The sequence below is a fragment of the Prinia subflava genome, chromosome 16 (genome assembly GCF_021018805.1).
Source record: "Prinia subflava isolate CZ2003 ecotype Zambia chromosome 16, Cam_Psub_1.2, whole genome shotgun sequence".
Classification (NCBI taxonomy): Eukaryota; Metazoa; Chordata; class Aves; order Passeriformes; family Cisticolidae; genus Prinia; species Prinia subflava.
The window spans coordinates 12027510-12049386 of NC_086262.1; the positions used below are offsets into that span (position 1 = coordinate 12027510).

The following is a 21877-nucleotide window of genomic DNA, read 5'->3' on the forward strand; positions in this document are numbered from 1 at the left end:
CCCCGCCCTAGGCCCCGCCCCTCACGCAACTCCCGGCCCCGCCCTCCTCGGCCACGCCCCTCGCCCCGCCCCACCCACTCCCAGCCCAGCCCCTCCCCTCGCCCCGCCCGGCCCCGCCCCTCGCCCTCGCGCTCCCGGCGCGCACGCGCCGCGCTCAGCTGAGCCGCGGTCACGTGACGGCGCGGCCGAGCGAGCGGGCCCGGCGGGGCCGGGCGGCGCGGGGCGGCGGAGAGGTGCGGGACCGGCACCGGGACAGGCACCGGGGCGAGACAGGCACCGGGGCATGTGGGTGGGGGCTGTCAGATGCCTGTCAGCCGCCTGTCAGCCCGCGGCGTGCCCAGAGACCCGGGGGGCGCGGTGGGTGCGCGGTGGGTGCGCGGGGTCCCGGCAGTGCCGCCGTCCCGCGTGGGTGCTGGGCGCAGCTTGGGCGCTATGGCAGGACTCGGGGCTCCAGGGCCTCGTTGGCTGTGCATGGGCGGGTGCTCAGGGCTTGGGGGTCCTGGCAGCTGACATGGGTGCTGGCGGTTCCCGGGGGTGTTGGAGGCTGACATGGGTGTTCCGGGGCATGCTGGGGATGCCCTGCATGAAGGTTGGCACCCATGGGGCTCCTCTCGGAGTGTCCGGGCGTGCCGTGCAGGGTAGGGGGCACAGCCCCCGATGGGAGGTGCTGGGAAGGGTGCGGGGTGCTGTGTGGCATTGGGAGGGTGCAAAGTGCCCACACTGGGCAGCACAGCCTGGCTGGGGTGGGAGCTGTGGAGACTGGGGGGACCTTGTGCCCAGCAGCCTCCCTGTGGGAAGAAACCGGGCTGTGAGAACCAGGCCATGCTGTGAAATGTAGGCAAGGTGAATCTGGGCGTTCTCTGGAGCTGTGGGAGCACTGGGTAGCACAGGGACAAGAGGACTGGTGCTGTGACTGGGAGATGTCAGGCTGGCAGGGACATGGTGGCCTGGGGAAGGGGTTTGTCTGTGGCCTCCCTGCAGGCAGGGCAGGGAGATCAGAGCTGGCTCTGATGTGTGTCACGCTGAGGTGGGTTATTACAAGTAGTGCTTTGGAAATGAAAGATTCAGCATGGTGGGAAGTGGCAGTGAGGCTTGCTGTGAAGCTCACTTTTCTGGAAGATTTCCTGGTGTACACACAGCGCCCACTCAGCTGGGGAGAGCTGTCTGGGTCAGCAGCAAGTCACATCTTGCTTTTAACTTCTGGCATGGGGCTATCACTGTAAGGGACAAATTGCTGTCACTATGCTCCCCCCCAGCTTTCCTGATAGGATGAAATTGCTTCTGTGTGTGGGTGGCAAAAAAGCACATGAAAGTGCCTGAGGAATTGGGTTTGAAGTGGAAACCGAATGTAGATGTAGCAGAACTGAAGCAGAATCTCATCCAGTGCTGGAAAGTGCTGTCTTTGCTGTTTCCAATGAAGAGGAAATGGCATAGTGGGGTTTTGCTTTGGTTTTAAATGTTTGTCGTGTGGATGAGACAAGTTTTGTAGCTTTCTCTTGTTGGTTGCGGGAGAGCAGAGTGCTCGCTCCCTGCTGCTACGCAACCTTTAATCCAGACACAAGGCAGGCAAGTCACGATGAATGCATTTCCCTGGCTCTTCAAAGCAGAAAGCAGATGGGCCTGCTTGAAAGGGGAAAAAAAATCCACAGGGAGCAATCAGGCAGAGTGATGTCACCATGTTGTGTGCATCTCAAAGTCATTGCTCTTGGGTATTTCGGATGTGTGGGCCATCATTTGGAAGGGTATCCATGCCTGACCCAGTCCTGCACCCTCTCTGCCCACTCTCCTTGCCCTTTACTAGCCCATGGTGCTTTGCAGAGCCTCTCAGGTTTCTCCCCTGCCCCTTGGGCCTGTCACCTATGACAAATAGCTTCTAACGCTTTCCTTGTGTAAACTCCTGCTGCCGCTCTTCCCGGTCCCTGCCTCACCGGCTCGCCCTGCCCGCGGCGGAGCCGGTTCAGGACACGGTTACGTGTCCCAGCTGTGAGGAAGGAGGCTGGGCAGGAGTCAGGCATGCGCTGCCTTTGGCTCTGGAGTGCCTGCCAGCCAGCCAGCCAGCCCCACTGCTGCTCCAGAGCCTGGTATTCCATGGACACACTGCTGCTTCCTGCTGCTGGTGCCGCAGGAAATACAGCACCACGGTTGTGGCCTGGATAACTGCTCCCGAGCAGCTGGGATCTGGAACATCCAGACCTGAGGGAAAACCCTTGCTCCCTGCTGCCCTTCTGATCGCCAGGCTGGACCCTCCCAGTGGTTGCAGCTCTTGGCCTGTTTTCTATGTAGCAGCCAGGTTTGCAGAGTGGTGCTCTGGGGAATGCCTGGGTGCTCTGGGGGTGCTCTGGGTGGCCTGGGCTGAGCATTCCCTGCACAGCCAGATGTGTTGTTCCGTGCTGAGGCTGCATCTGGCAGATGCTTGCATGACTTGGTGGGTGCATGAGGAGTTCTGGCAGGAAATGAGACAGTTTTTTGCAGTAGTAACATTTCTCTCCTGCTTCCTCTTGCTCCCAGTGCTGGGGAGTGGAATGGGGAGCACCAGGAGTGCTGGGGCAGGTGTGGTGCCTGGGGCATGACAGTCCAGAGGAGCCGTGGGGCAGAGACTGGGTCACCAGTCTGTGGCGCAAGAGCCTTACACATAATTTCCCTGCCTCTGGTGCTCCTTCCCAGTGGGTGTTCAGGGTGCAGGGTGTGGCATGTGTGGGAATTGAAACTGCTGACTGTTTTCCAGACAAAGGCATGAGGTGTGTGTCCTTGGTGAGGTTTGTGCTGGTGCTCCTGGCTTGCTGGACACTGTTGGAGTTTCTGCTGGAGCAAGAGCTCCAGGCTGTGGAAGTGCCTCATCCTAGGAAGTCCCTTTTTCCCATAGGCACCTCCTTCACAAAGGCTGTGAAACCTTTAGGGCAGGTGTTTTGCTGTCAGCACATGGTCTGTACTCCTCTCCAATGGGAGTATAATAATTTTTTTGTAAAAATTCTCTTTAATAAAAAGTCTTCAATAAGGGGAAAAAAAAAGGGAAAAAAAAAAGAGAAGTTAGGAAACTTTCCCTTCCCTGGCAAGAGCAAGCTGTTCCCTTGCAGTACACTGTGTGCAAGTTAAAAGCAGTTACACTTTCCTGGCCCGTCCATTTGACAGCCCTAGTCCCGAGTGCCTGAGCAGGGGACACAGTGCCAGCATGTCCCCTCCTACCCCTCTCCCTGTGGTGTCACACTCACCACCCTTAGAGCAGGGGTACAATGCTCCCTTGCCTGACATGAAGTGGGTCACATCCAGGCTCTGCCTGCAGGATCCTGACCCCATTCTGCCTGGGTGTGCCCAAAACACGGGCACGAGCCTGAGGGAAGAGCCGGTGGGAATGTGACATGCACCTTTGACCTTAGGACATGCCAGCTCCGTGATTGCTTGGGCGTGAGCGTGCGGCTGTATAAAAGCCCTGCGGGAGACCTTGCTCTGGCAGTGCGAGCCGGGCTCTCTGCACCATGGCTGACCCCAAGGAGCCTGAGAGCGGGGCTGTGGAGCTGGGCACCCCTAACACCGCTGTCCCCACAGGGACCATGTCCACCCGGCGCCTCCGCAGCGAGGACTACAATGACTACAGCTCCACGGACGTCACACCGGAGGGGAGCCCCCCGGATGGCATGAACGGCTTCGCACACCCCGAGTCCTACCAGCGCTTCGGGGAGACCAACGGCACAACGTGAGTGATGCTTCCCCTCCCTGGGCTGGCCTGGCACCGGGGAGGGTGGAGGAGGTCATGGTGGCTCCCTGCTGGCTCTGCTAGAGGATGGTGGAGCTGTGGTTTGATGGGGAGTTCTCGTGAGGATGATGAGGGCAGAGCTGTGGTCCTGCATCAGTGGGGTGCTGGCACCAAGCGAGCAGCTGCCCCAGTGTTGCTCTTTGCTCTCTGGTGAAGCTGGGCTTGCTGGCAGTGGGCGGTGATTGATGCTTTTCCAATATTTTTCCACTCCACCTTTGTTCAGTGGGGATCTCTGGCAAGCAAACAGCCATGCCCACATTCAGAGGATATGTGGGCATGTTGCAGCCATGTTTTGGGGGCTTCCTTGTGCCCAGGTGTGCAGAGGATGCTGTCTTTGCCTGGCAGAGACTGATCCCTTCAAGTCAGAGACATTCTTTATATAGCTCCAGAAGCTGGGCTGTTCTTCTGCTGGGTTTTGTAAATGCCCACCCAAAATCTGTGTGTTTAGTCTTTGCTTTCACACCTAGCTGGGTCCCAGCTGGCTGAGCTGGGTTCAGGGGACAGGATCATGACCTCCACGTGCATTCCCTGCAGCAGTTCAGAGCGGCTGTGGACCCTTAACAGGATAAGCTCTGTGTTGGTGTGGGCACCTGATGACAGTGACCTCTGCATCTGCTCTTCCTCAGGTGGTACCAGACCCTGATCCATCTGCTGAAGGGGAATATTGGGACAGGGCTGCTGGGGCTGCCTCTGGCTGTGAAGAATGCTGGCATCCTGGTAAGGCAGCTCAGCCTTGCTGTGCTGGAGCTTGTGGGGCAGAATGACCCCGGGGCATTGGGCAGGTCACATAGCCAGTGTTGGGGATTGAGTCTCTGCCCAGATGCCTCTCAGTGTTTGGTGACTTGTACCTGTTTGCACCCCAAGCTCTGGGGCTTTGTTTTGCTGCTGAGACTGTTCCTGCTGCTCCTGCATTGTTGCTGCCTGGTGTGGGGGAGTTCAGTGTGTGAGCTGGGCCTGTGGTTTCCTCTGCTGGGGTCAGGCAGGACGCTGTGTCCAGGCCATGACCTCTTCATCACCTGCATAGTAGAGGTGTGCAAGATAGTTTGGAAAACAATCCTGGAAGTGCTCTGCTACACCCAAACTGCCCCAACTTGCTTCTTTTGCATCATTTCTGCCAAGCTCGTGGCTCTGTCAGGTTACTTGGTTCCTTGGGGGCTGGTCCTGGGAGCTGCACCAGAGCTCTGGTTCAGCCTCCAGCGGTGTTTGCACTCACCCAGCCCGTGCAGTTCTGTCTAGAAGTAGTACTGTGCAGCTCTGCCTTTGGCCATCAGAGTGCAGCCTTCCCCCTCTCTTCCCTGCAGCTGGGTCCTCTGAGCCTGCTGGTGATGGGAGTCGTGGCTGTGCACTGCATGAGCATCCTGGTGAAATGCGCCCATCACTTCTGCAACAGGTAAGGAGCAGCCCCCCTTCCCGGCCATTGAGCTTCTACACTTCTTCCCTCTTGCCCAGAAAAGCCCTGGGGTTTTTTTGAAGCCCCTCAGCAGCAAGTTGCCCATGCCAAAGCCTCAGTTGGGAACTGCTCTTATTTTTCACAGGAACTGTTTTCCTTTTAATGTCACTGTTTGCCTTGGGAACTCACAGACAGGGCTGATGTGATGATCCTTCTCCCTTCTCTGGACAGGTTCCAGAAGCAGTTTCTGGACTATGGAGGTGCTGTGATGTACGGGCTGGAGGCAACTCCCAGTGCCTGCCTGAGGACACATGCCGTCTGGGGAAGGTACTGCTCCCCTTGTCTGTGAGCCCACCATGTGCTGCAGCTGGGACAGAGCAGCCTCTGCTCACTGAGCTGCGTCAGCAGATAAGCACAAGTGACATAAAATGCTGTTTAACTCACCAGCCCTGAATGCTCAGTGTCCCCCAGAGGGGAATGCTGAGGGCTTTGATCAGTGCTGTCCCCAGCCAGATGTGACTTCTACTAAATGCGTGGGATAACTGAGACTCCACAGCATAACAAAGGGGTGAATAGGGTCTTGCAGTGCTGGCCCATCTTGCTAGACATGCAACATGTCCAGTGGCTGCTCCTTGCCCTGTGGGTGTCCCACATTACATCACACAGGTCATTGCATGTCAGGGGCTGGGAGCATTCACCTCCTCCTGTGTCCAGGGAGTGTTGTCTCCAGCTCTGGCAATTCAGCAGCAGACTCTCTGGAGATGCTAAACCCAAAAAGGAGATTTTTCTCCTGAGGCTGGTCCTGACCCTGTGGAAGGGATGAGTGGGGGAGACTCCATCTGAGATCTGTGAGGTTGGGTGGAGAGAAAGTCCTCTTGATCACAGAGAAGTGAGCTGGGTGTGCTCTGACCTGTACACCCCAACCTTGGGGAGAGCAGCATCATTGCACTGTGCAAATGCAAGCCAAAGCAACCCAAGTGGGCTCTTCTTTCTGCACAATCTGGCTGACAAAAGGTGTTCTTTTGCTTTCCAGGCGTATAGTGGGACTTTTCCTGATCGTCACTCAGCTGGGTTTCTGCTGTGTGTACTTTGTCTTTCTGGCGGACAATCTGAAGCAGGTTGGACTTACACCTCCTTCATGAGCTGGGGGGAGGTGAGAGGGTGTGAAGGTGCTTGGGTTGTTCTTAGCTCCTGTGTCCTGTGCACTGTTTTCCACCAAAGGTCTGGTTTCAGTAGGATATGCTGCTCAGAAAAGTTCACTCCTCTGCCCAGATACTTTGGGGGATTGCTTTTCCTGTTCAAACAGAGCAGGTTTTCCTGAGAATATCTGTGATTTTGCAGAGGTGCTGGAGATGTCTGTGTTGCCCAGCAAAAATGGGGCCATTCTTTGCGAAGGAATAACAGGAAAGGGATGAAAGCAGAGGGACCGAACCTTTTCTGTCCTGTCCCCCTCAAATAATTGGTTTATTGGTGTCAATGGTAACGTGTGAGTCCCAGGACCTGCTGTGAACCTCTCTTCTCCCTTCCTTGGATCTGTTTGCATTCCAGTTTCTTTCCTCATCCTGTGGCTCTGAAGCTTAATTGCATCTTTAGAGAAAGAGTTTCTTCCTGCCGGGCCTCAGGAGGAAATAAACAGAAACCCTGAACCACTTGGCTGACTCCTGTTCTTGAAGAAACTGGGAATAATGAGTCCCCATTCCCAGCCTCCACCAGCTCTGTGCCTTGCAGGCACTGCTCAGCCTTTTTTCCCCATGTGCTCCTGCTCTGCTCTTGCAGCAGTGCTCTGGTCACTGCCACCATGGCTGTGTGGGTTTCTTCTCAGCCCTTCACAGAAAAGACTGAAGGCTGTCTCAAGCCTCAAGTGAAATTTGCAGAAACCTGCAAATCTACACCATTTTTTGAGGCCACAGGTGGGAAACCCCTTGGCTTTGGTTTTGGAATTTTTTTGGGGTGGGGAGAGGGGAGTGTTGCTTGTTTCTTTTTGTGGTGAGGATTAGTGTTAGGTGGGGAGTCATGGTGCAGGTGGTACCTTGGGCAAGGTGCCACTGTGTTGGGCAGGGCTTTGGTTTGGAAAATGGCTTTGGAGCAAGCCATGAAGAGGCAGGGCAGGCTGGGGCTTGAGCAGCACTGTCCCTTGGGTGCATGGCCCTGTACTGCCCTATTCCACAGATGATGCTGGTTTAGACACAGTTCTTCAGCCTCTCCTCTGGACCAGGACTTGCTCTGGAGCAGGTTAAAACAGTTTTCAGGCCACTCTTTGCTGCAGTGACTGGACTTGGTACCTGAACCAACTTGGTCATGGTTGTATTGGTGATTCAGTGAGCCCATACTCTTGGGAGGGATGGCTCAGCCACCTGGTTCCTGGGCCTGAGCTGCCTCTAGAAGTGAACACATGGTCTGGAGTGCCTTTGGAATGAAAGACCCCAAGGAAAGGATGAATTGTTATGAAGAAAGTGAACTTAGGAGCCAGCAGTCGCTTCCAGATGTCTTTGTATGTGAACAGGGCATTGGGTAACTGAAGGACTGTGATTTAGATAACTTGGTACAACAGGAGGAAAAGGACCTTTGGAAATAGCACTTAGTGCCTCTTTCCTCTCTTCTCAGCTGACCTCTTGGGCAGTGCAAACGTGCAGCCTGTGCTCTCTGCCCTCTCTGCCTGGCTGCTGAGTCCTCCTGCTCCGTGAACCTGGGCTCAGGCAGGATTTGCTGCCCTGGCTCAGGTGCCGTAGCCAGTCCCACCTCTTTTCCCTGCAAGACATCAGGAATTTGCCTCAGAACTATCTGAAAACACATGTCAGTTGGATTTCAGTCAGCTAGCTGTGTTTGAAGTGAGTTCTTGGAGTACTCTGACCCACCTGGGATGGGCTGCTAAGATCTGTGTCTTCCCGTGCCTCCTCAGGTTGTATCTGCTGCAAACGGGACCACCAATGACTGCAGCTCAAACAGGACGGTGGTGATGACCCCCACCATGGACTCCCGACTGTACATTCTTTCCATCCTGCCTTTCGTGGTGCTGCTCACATTTATTCAAAACCTCAAGGTCCTGTCCATCTTCTCCATGCTGGCCAACGTGGCCATGCTTGTCAGCCTTGTTGTGATCTACCAGTACATCGTCAGGGTACGTGTCTGTGGCTCCCCTCTCTCGTTTCTGTGCTGTCTCATGTTTTGGCAGGTGGAGGGAGCCTGGCAATGGGGTATTTGGGCTGTGGGGTACTGCTGGTTCCTATGGGCATGATGGTACCTGCAGCATGGGGCTGTGACAGGGAGTGATGGGAACAGGGCAGGTCTTCCCCATCCTCCCTGTGTCTGAACTCTGCATGGGCTTTTTTCCAGGACATTCCTGATCCCAGAAACCTGCCTCTGGCAGCAGCCTGGAAGACCTACCCTCTGTTCTTTGGCACTGCAATCTTTGCTTTTGAAGGCATCGGCGTGGTAAGTCTGGGCGTGTGGCAGTGGGGCTGCTGCACAGGAGGCTCAGCCCTGCTCAGACTTGCTGCAGCACCTGCTCTGCTCTGCAGCTGCAGTTGAACTTCTCTGATAATAGCCCAAATTCTGGATGGTGCTGTTAGCTTTAGCTCCAGGCTATCTCCTGGGTCAAGCTCTGGTTCTTCCATCTGAGGCTGGAGGAGCATGTGCTCCAAACCTCAGGAGATCGGCTGCTGCCTTAGAGGTGGCTTTATCTGGCAGTGGATTGGGAATCACACCAGCCTCTGCCTTGGGCTCTGCTGGCTGACCTGCAGATGAGGAATTGTCCTGAGTCTTGTTACCAAGCTGGATCCTGAAGTTGCCTAAATGGGAGGCCAAAAAGTGTGGCATGAAAAGGTGTGTGACCCATTCCTTCCCACCCTGCTGTGGAGGCACTGTAATCTCCCTTCAGCAGCTGTGTGGCCCCAGCCTGCCCATGCAAATGGGCCTCTCGTGCAAGATGCTCTAAATAGACCAACTGTGTCTGTGAAAAAAGCTGGGTGGGTGGGTGGAGGGCTTAATGACTCCCTAAGATGTTGTGTGTTGTTTCCGGGAGCTCCCTTCAAAGGAGGAAAAAATGTTTTCATCTCTTAATATAAGGTGGCTGTGTAAACACAGGGCTGGAGATGGCCAAATGCATTACAGGAGGTATGTTTACTGAATGCTATGCCCTGGGCTGAGGGTTCTTGCCAGCACTGAAGCACAAATGCTCTCTTCTTCACATGACTTGGAGGTGAAGAAGCAAATAAAGTTATTCCTGTCCTGCCTCCTCACCAGATCTTCCACTGTGTCTCTTCTTGAAATCCCAAGGACACCACCCAAGGACAACTATAAAATTATTTGCTGAAGGCCTATATTTAGTGTTAGTAGTATAGAGGTGAGAGAATTACCTCTGTCCTTCCTCTTTTTATTGTTCTGCCTGGTTGAAATATGTCCAGATAAACTTGATAGCAGAGGAGAGTGTGTCTTGGTCTTTCCAAGGATCTTTTACCCAGGATTTGCTGGGTAAAACAGAACAATGTGAAATAGTGGTCATGGCTGTGCTGTTTTGGGGTGCAGAGTGTAATGCACCTAAGATATGAGGTGGTTGGCATTGCCCCAAGACCCAGCACTGGGTACAGCTCCTGCCAAGGGCAGGGAGCAGGTATCTTTAAGTCAAGGATGTGGGTGATCTGCTGGAGACTGGCTGTGCCAAGCTTGAAGGTCTCCAATGGAGGCACAGAAATCAAATCTCCAGTATGCTGTTTTTTTTTTCCAGCTAGATTCTCGGGGCTCCATGTGGGACTGCCCCACCCCTGACATGGCAGGCTGTGCTTGGCCATGAGGCTGCCCCTCCTGCTTTTTGGAGGCCGAGGGCTATAGAAGAACGGGCAACCTGCTGCTCTGTCATCTTCCTCCTCCTCTTCTCCCAGGTGCTGCCTCTGGAAAACAGGATGAAGAACCCGCGGCAGTTCCCAGTCATCCTCTACGTGGCCATGACCATTGTCACCATCCTGTACATCAGCCTGAGTGTCCTGGGCTACCTGCGCTTCGGGCCAGACATCCAGGCCAGCATAACACTCAACCTGCCCAACTGCTGGTGAGTCCCTGGGGGCAGGGGAGGGGCTGGGGGTGAGGAATGAGGGCCCCAGACAAGCAGGACTTCAGTCCTTAGGCAAGTAATCTGGGTAAGCTGGAGGAAATGTGCCACAGGCAAACTTCACGGAGTTTGACAAGGATTGTCAGATGCATGGGCTGGGAGAGGCTTGCTGCTGTAGTGTCTGAGCCTGGTCTTGGAGCTCAGGCTGCTTCATCAGGGTCCCTGGTGGTCCTTGCCTGGGTAGGTGCAGCTCTTGCCTTTTCTTGGAGCCTTGTGGCATCTTTTTGGGGCTCAGCAGTGCTGTGGCTGGCAGATGCTGAACTCAACCCCCATGCAGCCATACCAGAACATCGCTGAACTGTGCAAAATCCACTTCTCTTCCTCAAATGTAGCACGTGAAAAATCAACTCAAAGCTGGGAGCTCCCAGAGGGAGTGAGATGTGACATCTTCATGTGTGGGCTGTGTTCCTTGTTTGCAGCCCTGGAGCTCAAACTTCCACTTCTGGGCTCCACACTGTGCCTGGATGTGGCTCATCTTGAGCCAATGCTTTGCCTGTGAGCACTGGTGCCATGAGGATACCCTTCCTTCCGTGAGGGCTGAGCTCTGCAGCAGCCTCCCAAACCTGCCTGTCCTTTGGGGTCTGGTGAAGCCTCTTGAGATGCTCCAGTTTCTGTCTGGAGCCCTGTGGCCTGGCCCCATGCCTGCCTGCCTGCCTGGAGGGGTTGTTTCTCCTCTTGCAGGGCTGGTGGCTGCTGCAGCAGCTGCCCAAGCTGTGTGCTGCTCTGTCCCTGAGGATGGGTGGCTGCTCAGTGTCATGGCTCCATATCATCCACAGGAGAAATGCAAGGAGTTCTCTGTGATGGGCTCTGCTGGCTTGAAATCCTGCAAGAGACCAGAGTGAAATCTGGACCTGGAGGTGCCTGTCCTCCACTTCAGCCCATCCTCTCTGCTTCTAGTAGCCCCCAGCACCTTGCAGTGTGACTCACTGTCTCACTGTTGGAGTAAATTTGGGGAGGGCTCAAGTTTTGAGTCACTGAGGCTTCCACATGCTGCCACTGTAGAGCAACGTAGCTGAGGCTCCAGAGACAGCAAAGACTTGACAAAAACAGAGCCTGGTTTTGCTTTAATTATTGCCCTGTGAGTTTCTTTGCAGTTTGAGTGCATGGATCTTCATTCATGCTGGGTCTGTGTAGTGACTGCACTGCTGGATGTTGGTGTTGGTGTGGTAGAGGATCCTGCTCCTGCCAAGAGCCTTGTCTTGTCCCCAGCAGGGATTGGGAGCTCTGCCAGGTCCCTGCTCTCAGTGAGGAGGGATGGGGCAGGTGGAAAGATGTGTCTGTGTTGTAGGGAGGTCTGAATCCCACCCTGCCAAACACAAGAGGTGTGAATCCCTTCTGCTCAGTAAACTGAAGTACACTGTGGAGGGGATGAGATGCTGCTGTTTCTCCTGAAGGAGGATTGCAGGTCATTTCCAGATTTAGGCTCTGCAGGCCACAGCCTGCAATGACATCTGACCTGAAATGGCAAGTGGGCTTCTGCAGGCAATCTCAGCTCAGTTTGCCCTGAAGAGTGACATTCCCTTAGAACAGGTCCCTAGAATGGGATTACTGTGACCTGCTAGCTAGGCTACAGAGAGAAATAGTGCAAATCCATGTTTCTAGGAGTACCACACCTTCTGTCTTTTCTTAAAGTTAACTACTTTTCTGAAAGTATTCTAGAGTTACTTTTCTAAAAGTAACCATAGGTTTTTTTGGATAGTGAGAAGAGAACAGCCCTTTGGAAGCAGTGTCTGGGGGAGCCTGGGCACGTGGCAGGGCAGCTGCAGGGAAGGTGTGTTGTGGCCTTGTAACTCGGCAAGTCGCTTGATGTTTGTGCATGTTGCTTCTTGGCAGTGGATGTTGGACTTGGAAATGAGTTATCTCAAGTGAGGGCTGTGATAGTTGAGGTAAAGTCTTCACTACCACTCCTGTGGATTAAACCACAGGTTCTGGGTGAAGACTTGCTCTTAAAATGAATGTCTTGCCCATCTTGCCTCGCCTGTGGGTTTTCCTCCTGGCAGTAAAAGGCTGGGCTGCAGGAGCTGGTCAAAAGGGCTATGGGTGAGAAGTCATGTGCAGGGTTTGCCTGCAGCTTGGGAGACAAGGCAAGGATTGTGGTGGAGGTGCTGCAGCCTTCTTTAGCTGCAGCCATTGCCTGGAGGTCTTTGGAGCAGATTTGGTGAGTGTTACAGGGTGACTAAGGACTTTTGCAGTCCCATTTCTCTGAAACCACAGCTTCCTCAAATGAGGAGTGTTGTCAGTTCCCAGTGCCCAGGTCTAACCACAGTGTCCAAAATATGCTGCTGTGCAGAAATCCCTCCTTGCCTTCTAGGAGGGGTTGCCTCACTGCACCATCTGAAGGGTGAAGAAATGCTGTAGTGAGGGGGAAGCTGTTGGATTGCATGTGGCCAGTTGAAGGTAGGTAATGACAGAGCTTACAGGAGGATATTTCACTTCTTGCAGCCTTTTGGGATGGCCTAGCGTGGCAGTCTGGCTGGAGCAGCCGTTGCTGTGGGTGGCAGAGTGCCTCTGCAAGGCCCTGCAAGGGCATGTTTTCTCTGTGGATCAAGGATAATGCTTGAATTCTTCTTGATATTTAAAATGCCCTTTGATCTTGTTGTCCCAGTTCCTGACTTGTGCAGGACAGGTACACAGCCTTCTTCTGTACTCTTTTTTTAGTAACAACTATTAATCTTGGATTGCCCAGGAGCACTTTATGGCTTTTATAGAATCACTTTCTTGGGAAGGCAGTGATAAGATATGCCAGCTGTGGCTTGGTGGCTCAAGGCTCCTGTGCACATGTGTGGCTGCATGGGCACACTCTGGACTCTGGAGATAACTTTATGTTCAGTTTGCCTCTGGAACCTCATGGTAATTCAGGTTAGAGGACACCATGGGATCACTGGGTCCTCTCACCTGCTCATAGAAGGGCCAGCTTAAATGTTGAGTATCAGTAAGGACAGTGATTCCCTACCAATCCAGGCCTTTCTTCTGGCCCCTAACCATCCTTTGGAGATGCAGCTCTGTCCCATTGCACCTGGTTCTTCTGCTGTGCAACTCCAAGAAGATCCTGTTACTCTCTCCCCCATGCCCTCCTGTTAGGCAGCTGAAGACATTAGTAACATCCCCTTCTAACCTTCTCACCATGCTGAACAAGCCCAGGGCTTGCAGCCTCTTTTTGTACATCAGGCTCCAGCCCCAACCATCTTAGCAGCCTGCACTCAACTTGCTCTGCAGAGTAAGTCAGTGTCCTGTCCTGGGAGTATCAGGGCAGGACACAACACTCAAGATGCACAAGCCCCAAACAAGACAATAGTCCCTTGATCCCTATCCTTAACCTTGTGGCTGTGCTTTTGCTAGCACACCCTGCTTTGTGATTGACCTTCATCACTGCAGGGTCCTGCTGCTGGCTCATGTTCAGTCTGCTGCCCACCAAGACCCCCAGGTCCTGTTCTCCTGGCCCCAGCCCTCCCCATGTGTGGGAATTTGTTTGCACTTGAGATTTGCCTGTGACATCATTTTGTTGCTCCAAGCTGTGTCAGCCATTTCCTCCAGTTTGATCTTGCTTGGAATTTGCTGAGAATATGTTCTGGGTCACTGAAAGTTCATCCATGTCACTGATGAGGATATTTCCATGATTGTCTTTTGGCAAATCCCTGCTGGCTGTTCACTGTCCACTATGAGCCAGGAGAACTTAACCCATACTCTTCTGGGGATTGAGGTTGATTAGCCTGTACCTTCCCTCATTCTTCTTGAAGGTGGATGTTATCCTTCTCCCAAGGCAGCAGGAGCTCTCCCTGAGCACCCTGCTCTTTTGAAGATGATAAAGTGGCTTCAGGCTCCTGTTGGCTGCAACCTTGAATACCTCTGGTCTGGTCCCACAGGCTTGTGTGACATTCCATTCACTTAGGTGATCCCTAACTCCATCTGTGGGAAGTGTTTGACTCTGCCAGACTCTGCCACTAGTGTTCAAAGCTGTCTTGCGTGGGAATACTTGGATTTCTCTGACTTAAGGCTGTTGTAGAAGGTGGATGCTGCATATGGAAGGGCACAGGCCCAGGGAAGGTAGAGGGAAGGCAGGAGCCAGATACATTCCTCAGCTTGGATCCACCCCATATTTACCCAAGTAGTATGGCCAGGGCCCATGTTTCCTGCTTGGTTAGCATGTCTTGAGTTGGGGAAGGGTTAGGACTGTATGTGAGGTAACCAGGTGTTACTTCTCTTTTGGAGAAACTTCTTCTGCTGCTGGGAAGCTGAAGGCAGAGATGGGGCTGGGAGGTGCCTTTTGATCACCTGTGAAGGGCTCTCTCCTGCAGCCACTGTATCCCTGCAGGGTCTGGGACATGGTGAGATTTGACTTGGGGTGAGCCCAAGGTGCTGTTCCCAGCCTGTCTGCACTACACCTTCCCTCTGCTCAGCCCAAACTGCTCTTTTAACTCCCTTCCCCCAAACATGTATCGTGCAGCATTCCAAAAATAGCTGCCCTTTTTTCTCTGATGGAGGAGGCTGAGTTGCCTGTTCATGTCGCTTTACTTTTGGAACACTGTGATGTTCACTCTGCGTGGAAGCCCAGACTTATCCCAGCAGTGTTGTCCTCTTCCTGCTCCTCAGAAGCCAAGCAGTAGCTGGAATGTGTAATCATGGCTGCAGCTGTTACACAACTTTGCTGTCTCTTGCTCAGTAAAGTCTTTGTGAATTAAATGCATCACCCCTAATTTTCTAGGAGAGTTCAGGAGCTGAGACCCCTGGCTCACAAAAGTCCTTTCAGAGCATTCCCTTTCTGCTGTTGATGTTGCAGGAGCTGGAGTGAGTCTGTCTCACTGTGTCCTTGTCCTTTCCAGGCTGTACCAAGCTGTCAAGCTGCTCTTCTCCATTGGGATTTTCTTCACCTACGCCGTGCAGTTCTACGTGCCTGCCGAGATCATCATCCCTCCCCTCGTGGCCCGGGTGTCGGAGCGCTGGGGCTGGCTGGTCAACCTGCTCCTCAGGATGGCCCTGGTCTGTGTGACCTGTGAGTAGAAACACCTTGTCTGGCTTGCCCTGTGAGGCCGTGGCACCTCCTTCTCACTGAGCCTTCACCTCTGGCCCTGCTGCTCAAGCCCTCACAGCTGGCAGTCCCTGGGCCTGGCTAATACATACCTGTGGGCCAAAGAGCAGCAGCAGTGGTCCTTTTCCCCCTCTGTATGGGACCAGCATCTCAGTGGAGGAGTAATAAACTGCTTTGTTTAGAAGTGGCAGATCCCCATGGAGCCTCAGGCCTGGGGATGGCAATTTTGTGGGAAGTGGAGTCCCACCAGAGTTTGCATGAAACACCCAGCACAGGGTTCAGTGGCAGGGCAGCCTAGCCTAGAGGCTGTTTGCTGTAGGCAGTGTGCAGCCAGGCTCCTCGTGCCTGTGTGATGGGGACATGACTGCAAAGGAGTCATGGCAGTGAGGGATGGGGTGTTCTCGTGCCCACACATTCATTGCAGTGTGGAGCAGAGCAGGAGACAACTGACAGTGGTAGGTGACCCATAAGCAGAGCCCTGGGGTGCTGCAGTGTGTGTGTGCCTGGAGCAGCCCCACAGGCTCCCTTCCCTTCATGGGTGTGGTGCCTGTAGTGAGGTTTGGTGGAACAGGCCTCTGGCTTGAGCCTGTTGGACCTTTGGAAAAGGTGTGGAGTGAAATGAGGTGGTTTCTGATTTTGTCTGGCTTTAATTCCTGAAGACTAAATGCTTGCTGTTGTCAGCACAGCTGAGATGCTTGACTGAGTTCCCTGGCGTCCCCTGCTGAAATGGAGCTTTGCTCCATGGCTTGATGCTGCTGATGCACCAGAGCTGAGCATCAGGGGGGAGCTGGCCCTGCATCCCAGCTGGCTTTGGTCTGGGTTTGAGAGGAGCATGGTGCTAACTCAGGGGGGGTGGAGCTGGCTGAGAGCAGGTGCTGCTGTTTGTGGCTCTCACTGATGAAAGGCCAGAAGCGCTGCATTTACAGATGTGGGCAAGGCCCATCTCCTCTGTGCTGAGTTCCTGAAGTCTTTATGTCCTCAGAGGGTGCAGGGATGAAGTCCTGCAGTGCTGGGCAATATGCTCTGGCCCCTCTTGTGCTATGGGTGAACTTGGAACTTGCTTGTGAGATTGGAGCCTCTCCTGGAGGGTGTTGGGCTGTGCCAAGCCATGGAGGTGAAGGCTTGGAGAGAAGGGATGGCTTTAGGCATTGGTAGTGGCTGTACTCTCCTGTTTGGGGTAGGGAGGCAGCAGAGGTGTTGGTGGAAGGATGCAGGTTCCTTTGTACCTCCTCCTCCCCTCACCCTTCCATGTAGGGGATCTCTGTGGCTCCTGCTGAGGATAAAAGTGATTAGGGGGGTTGCATGAATATTCGTGGGATGATTGTGAGCCCCCACCAGGGCTTTGGCTCCCAAAGAGAGGATACAATCTGGTGTATGGGTGTCTTTCAAGCTTAAACTTCAAAACCAACATGCTTAAAACCCCTTTGAATTAATACCTGCAGAAATCAGACCGTTTCCCCGGAGGCTGAGGACTGCAGCTGGTGTTTCAAATCTTGTTTTAGAGGAGAGTTAATAATTTTGTTTACTTTTGAGTCCAAAGAGCAGTGTGGGGTGGGCTGAGGATGCTGTTGGAGGGGAGCTGCTCTGCTCTCCTCAGAGGCTGCTGGAGTAGGGATGCTGCTTGCAGCAGTCACCTGGCAGAGCACTCCTTTGGCTCTGTTCAGGGCTGAGCACCAGGATAAACGGGCTCAGGACCTCTGTTGCTGTTTCCTTGGTGAAGGGCTTGTTTATCTCTAGGCTCATCCAGATGACAGCAGTTTGCAGTGGTAGCACAGTCAATCTCCCAAGCATGCTTTCTTCTGCAATTCCATGGGTGATCTTTGGCTCAGGGAGGCTCCAACAGCCACTCTTGCCTGTAGCTGATGGTCAGGGAGAGAACATCCCTCCAGTAAGGAGCCCTGAGATGTCCTTTCTCCACAGGGGCTGCACCCACCATGCTTCTAGGTGTCTCCTGTTTCTAAGCAGAAAAGCTTTCAAAGCAACAAACCAATTTATTTCTCTTGGTCAGTGGTTAAGCATTGAAGTCTGCTTTGCTTGCAGAGGGTTCTGTTGTGCTGTGCAGAGCTCTGGTGACATCCCTCTATCCTCTCCTGGTGCTGTGCAGGAGGAGGAGCAGAAATATCCTGCAGCTCGAACTGTTAAGCTCAAGCTGTCAGGAGTCTCCCAGGGGGATTTTCCTTGGCTGCAGTTCTCACCTGACAAATGAGTCCTAACAAATGTTCTCCCCCGGGCTGTGCTGTGGGCGTGCTGCTGCTGGAGCAGCTCTAAACACACACAAACCACACGGATTGATTTGGTGGGGGGAGATGCCTTTTTCTTCTCTTCTCCTGCTTTTATGGGGTTTTTGAGGCTTCATGGCTCCCCAGGTGTGGGGAGCAGGAGTGCTGGCTCGCACAGGGGGGTCGGGAATGCTGGCAGCCAGCAGCACCCATCCTGCTCAGCCCTGGAGCCCACTCTGGGGGGTGACAAAAAGGGTTGTTAATTGAACAGCTTAATTGCTTCTTGGGGAAGAGTTGCCAGAAAAATATGCAGCCTTGTCTTCTGTCAGGGAGGAGGACAGAGGTGTGACTCAGCCAGTGGCATCCCTGAGTGTGGCTTTGCTGGCTTTGACACGGGGAGGAGCATTTCTGCCATCTGGGGGGAGCAGCACTGACGCCGTGTCCGTTCCCTCTCCAGGTGTGCTGGCTATCCTCATCCCCCGCCTGGACCTCGTCATCTCCCTGGTGGGCTCCATCAGCAGCAGCGCCCTGGCCCTCATCTTCCCCCCGCTGCTGGAGATCGCCACCTACTACTCGGAGGGCATGCACCCCCTCGTGATAGCCAAGGACATCGCCATCAGCCTCTTCGGCTTCGTGGGCTTCGTGGTGGGCACCTACGAGGCGCTGGTGGAGCTGGTGGCGCCCGCGGCCACCGTGGTGAACGCCACCACTGTCCTGCTGCAGTGACAGTCCCCTCGCCAAGCTGGGGGTGCGTGGACACCGGGCACTGCTCTCCTGGGAATGGCCTCCCCTCTCCTCTTGGGAAGCCTGCTGGGTTTGGTCTGTGAGGGGACGGGGCTGCCCAGCACCACAGCAGGATCCTGCCCTGGGCTCCGTCTGGAGGGTGGGATCCAGGCTGGGGCAGTGCCTTCCCTGGGGGCTCTTAGGGCAGGTGGCAGAGCAAAACAGTTCCTCTGTAAATAGGCCCTTTGAGAGGTGAGGAATCCCAGGGATGTAGACTTTATTTGATTTTATTATTTTTTTAAATCCCAACCTTTCCATATTTCCCCTGTCCCTTCATTCAGGGCGGGGAACAGGGACTACTCTTTTTTTGTGCCAGTTTGATTTTTTTTTTTCCCTGAGCACTTTATTTTTACAGCAACAGACAAACCTCAGCTCAGGTTAGAGAGAGCGTGGGGAGCTCCCTCCTCACTTCAGCCTTGTGGGGAGGGTGGGCAGAGCCTGAGGTGCAGAGCAGGCCGGGTCCACAGCTCAGTGGGATCCCCAGCCGTGGGCACTGGCTCCTGCAGTGCTGCAGCTCTGTTTCCAGCTGCCTTGGAGCAGGAGGTCTGAGCAGGCCCTGGAGCTGGGCACTGGGCATGGCACCTCCCTGGCCTGGGAGGGTTTGCTGGCCCCTGCCCCACGCTTTCAGTAGTGACACTTCTTTATCCCCATCCAGCGCACAACCCAACGCTTGGCTTTCAGAAGCTTTACAGAACCGAGGTGTGTGGGGAGCAAGCAGGCTCTGCCATAAGGAGGGGCTGAGCTGGTCCCCTTTGGGTGGGATGGGGTGTCCCCAGGGGTGTCCCCATGCTGCCCACACACCACCTTGTTTACAGTGCCTGAGCTGGCCCTGGCACGCTCCGCCTGCGCGTGCAGGCCAATACTGAATGTCAAATCACACACAAAAACTCCATAATATTTCTCGTTTTAATCCTTCCTCTCCTGGTTCCACTCCCTCTGCATCCTCTTCTTCTGCCCAGCTCCTCTCCTCCTGTGGGATGCAGCTCCCTGGAACTTCTCCCTGTGCTCCTGTTGCTTCTTTTGTCATGGTTGGTGCATGCCTGGTGGGGGTGGTCCCATGGCGCTGTTGCTTTCCTTTCTCTGAGAGCCCAGCTTCCTCCCTAGAGAGTTTCCTTGCCTTTCTGCTGGATTTCTACTTTTTTAAGACAAGGGAGCAAATGCATTGTCCACAGGACAGGCCCAACTCATGCCTGCTAACACAGCATCTCCCAAAATGCTCTCTGGAGAGCCTTCATCCCTCAACCCACTGCAGCCATGTCTCCTTGTAGGTGGCAAAGCTTGCTGGTGGTGGGAAAGGAGGGTGAGTACAGCACCAGTGGGCTGCGTTCCCATCTTAGGTGGAGGGTGAGGTTTGCAGTTATTTCTGGTGTTTGACCAGGTGAGGAGAAGGCCGTGTGGAGCGGTTCCCTGCAGCCTGCCTCTCCCTGGGTGGTGCTTGTGTCTGCACTGTGTCCCCTTGCTGGCAGTTCTGGGTGCCACATGCTGGAACAGGGACCCATGGCCAGGTGTGGGGTGGGTCTGTGCCACCTCACTGCCCCTTTCCAGCCCCTACTCTGCTCCCTGCATCTCTTGGGGCTCACCTCGTCTCCTCCAAGGCTGTGCTGGGGAAGGTTTTGGCATGACCAGCATTGCTTGGTCAGGAGCAGAGCAAAGCTTTAAGTCAAATTCTCCCTCTGGAAGGCACCATGGGGATAGAGAGGAAGCACCCAGGGCTGGGAAGGGGCTCCAGGGCATGACATAGGCGGGACAAGTGCAATATTCATGTCCATCTCTGTGTACTGACCCCAGCGTGGCCCTGGGGGTTGGGTTTGAGTGAGGATTGTCAAGCAGAGGAGGGAGTGCTGTGAGGAGCAGAGGATATCTGATGCTTCCCCTCGCTCTGCTAGTACTGCACTCTAAGAAGGCTGGCCACATTTTAGGGACAGCTGTGTGCCAAGGCATGTCCCCAGCCTGGCACTGGGCATCAGTGAGTTTGCTGATGAGGCTCTTGGCATCCAAACTCAGTTTGCAGACAGCAGTGAAGACCTCATTTCCAAGGGGACTGGGATATCACAGCAGCATTAAACGGGTTTTGCAGCTCTTCCCTTTTGTTGGGGTGAGCAGGGGTGTTTGCAGATGGGGTGAGACATGCTGGTGGCACTGGTGGTGTGAGGGGCTCTGCTGAGCCAGGGGGAGCTGGTGCAGGACCCGATGGACACGAAAACTTGACACTTGTGTATTGTAGGCTGCTCAGTAACCAAGAAACTTGTCTGTGTAAATATGCAATGGTCACGTCCGTGTCTTGTGCCTGTGGATGTTGTGAGTGTACAGCGCGGGTGGCTGAATCATGTACCTTACTCTAATCAATAAATATCATCTATTTTTTATGTGTAAAGGCTTTGGGGTGTGAAGTGTGGGCTTTTCTTCCAAAAGAAGTGAGAGCAGGAGACGTGGAGCCCAGCAGGCAGCCAGGATCCCATCCTATGCTGCTCCACCCCCACACAGCACACACGATTTCCCCTCCTAGTGAGGGTTTCAAATAAAGTGTTCCAGCTTTGCTGCTCGGAAAATTTAATTTTTCTTTTGACCTCATTTGTGCAAGTTAGGTGTGGGCAGAGCTTATGGGTGGGCTTGTAGGGCTGAGCTTTTTTCTGCCCCACCAAAGCTGGGCCTTGGTTTCTCATCTCCCTATTTATGCCAAAAGTAGGGCTGCAGCTGAAAAAAAGAGCCTGGCATGTGAAAAAAGATGGGGGATGCTGAGCTGCTGCTGATCTGCCCTAGAGATCAAAGGAGCAAAAGTCAGCCCACACTGGGAGACTCTGCCAGCACTGCTGCAGCTCGGTTTATCCTCACTGCTGAATAATTCATACCATTGCAGTGTGTCATTACAGGGCTGTTGGGGAATTCTGCTATAAAAAGTTCATCTTCAGAAACTCTGGCAGATTTTTTTTCCTAAACTAGCAGGCTTTTGCAGGCTGATGGGAACTGTGGATCTGAACGACAGGGCAGGAGGGATGGCTGAGCACAGCCTCTCCTGGTGCTTCAGGGTATTTCTGACTCTGGAGAGTCACCATGGTGGGATCCACAGCCGTCCTTTCTTAGGGATGAGCACTGCAGGGCTGTCCCCATCCCATGAAATGGCTTTACTGAGGCTGCTCCTTCCCAGGTGTCACCTAGTGCAGCTTCATCTCAAGTTGCCTTCACCCTTCCCTGTGTTGTGACCATTGGCCAAAGCAACCCTGGGGAGTTAAAAAGTCTGAAGGAAAATATCATTGTTAATTGTGCAACTTCTGCTGCTGGGAAGAGCAATTTGTGTTTTCCTTATGGGCAAAAGTGGTGCCTCAGTGTTACTGAGACCCCTGAAAACTGAATGTCCTCAAAACAAAGTACAGAAAGGCACGATTTTAGGATGATGTTCAGAGGGATTTACCAAGCACAATGAAACCAACTAGATAAAATAGTTCTCATCTAGGCAGGGACTGCTTTCTGCTGAGCAGAGCTGGTGAAAAAGTTTTGTAGAAATGCATGAGAGCTTTGAGAGGCAAACCAGGTGGTATTTGTTGGGGATGCAGATCAAATGCAGATCATTTCAACCCCTTTACTCCTGAGCTAAGAGATACAGGAT

At 53.9% G+C, this 21877-nt stretch overlaps 1 protein-coding gene across 1 annotated transcript; it reads left to right on the plus strand.

Moving 5' to 3' along the window:
• The first annotated feature begins 124 nt into the window (after positions 1-124).
• On the plus strand, positions 125-20650 carry LOC134558936 (proton-coupled amino acid transporter 1-like). The gene is made up of 11 exons (XM_063413279.1): positions 125-233; positions 3544-3691; positions 4378-4468; positions 5053-5141; positions 5373-5468; positions 6175-6259; positions 8041-8259; positions 8475-8573; positions 10019-10185; positions 15066-15235; positions 17948-20650. The coding sequence occupies exons 2-11, from the start codon at positions 3549-3551 to the stop codon at positions 18214-18216; spliced, it is 1428 nt and encodes a 475-aa protein (XP_063269349.1). The 5' UTR covers positions 125-233; positions 3544-3548; the 3' UTR covers positions 18217-20650.
• Positions 20651-21877: the final 1227 nt, after the last annotated feature.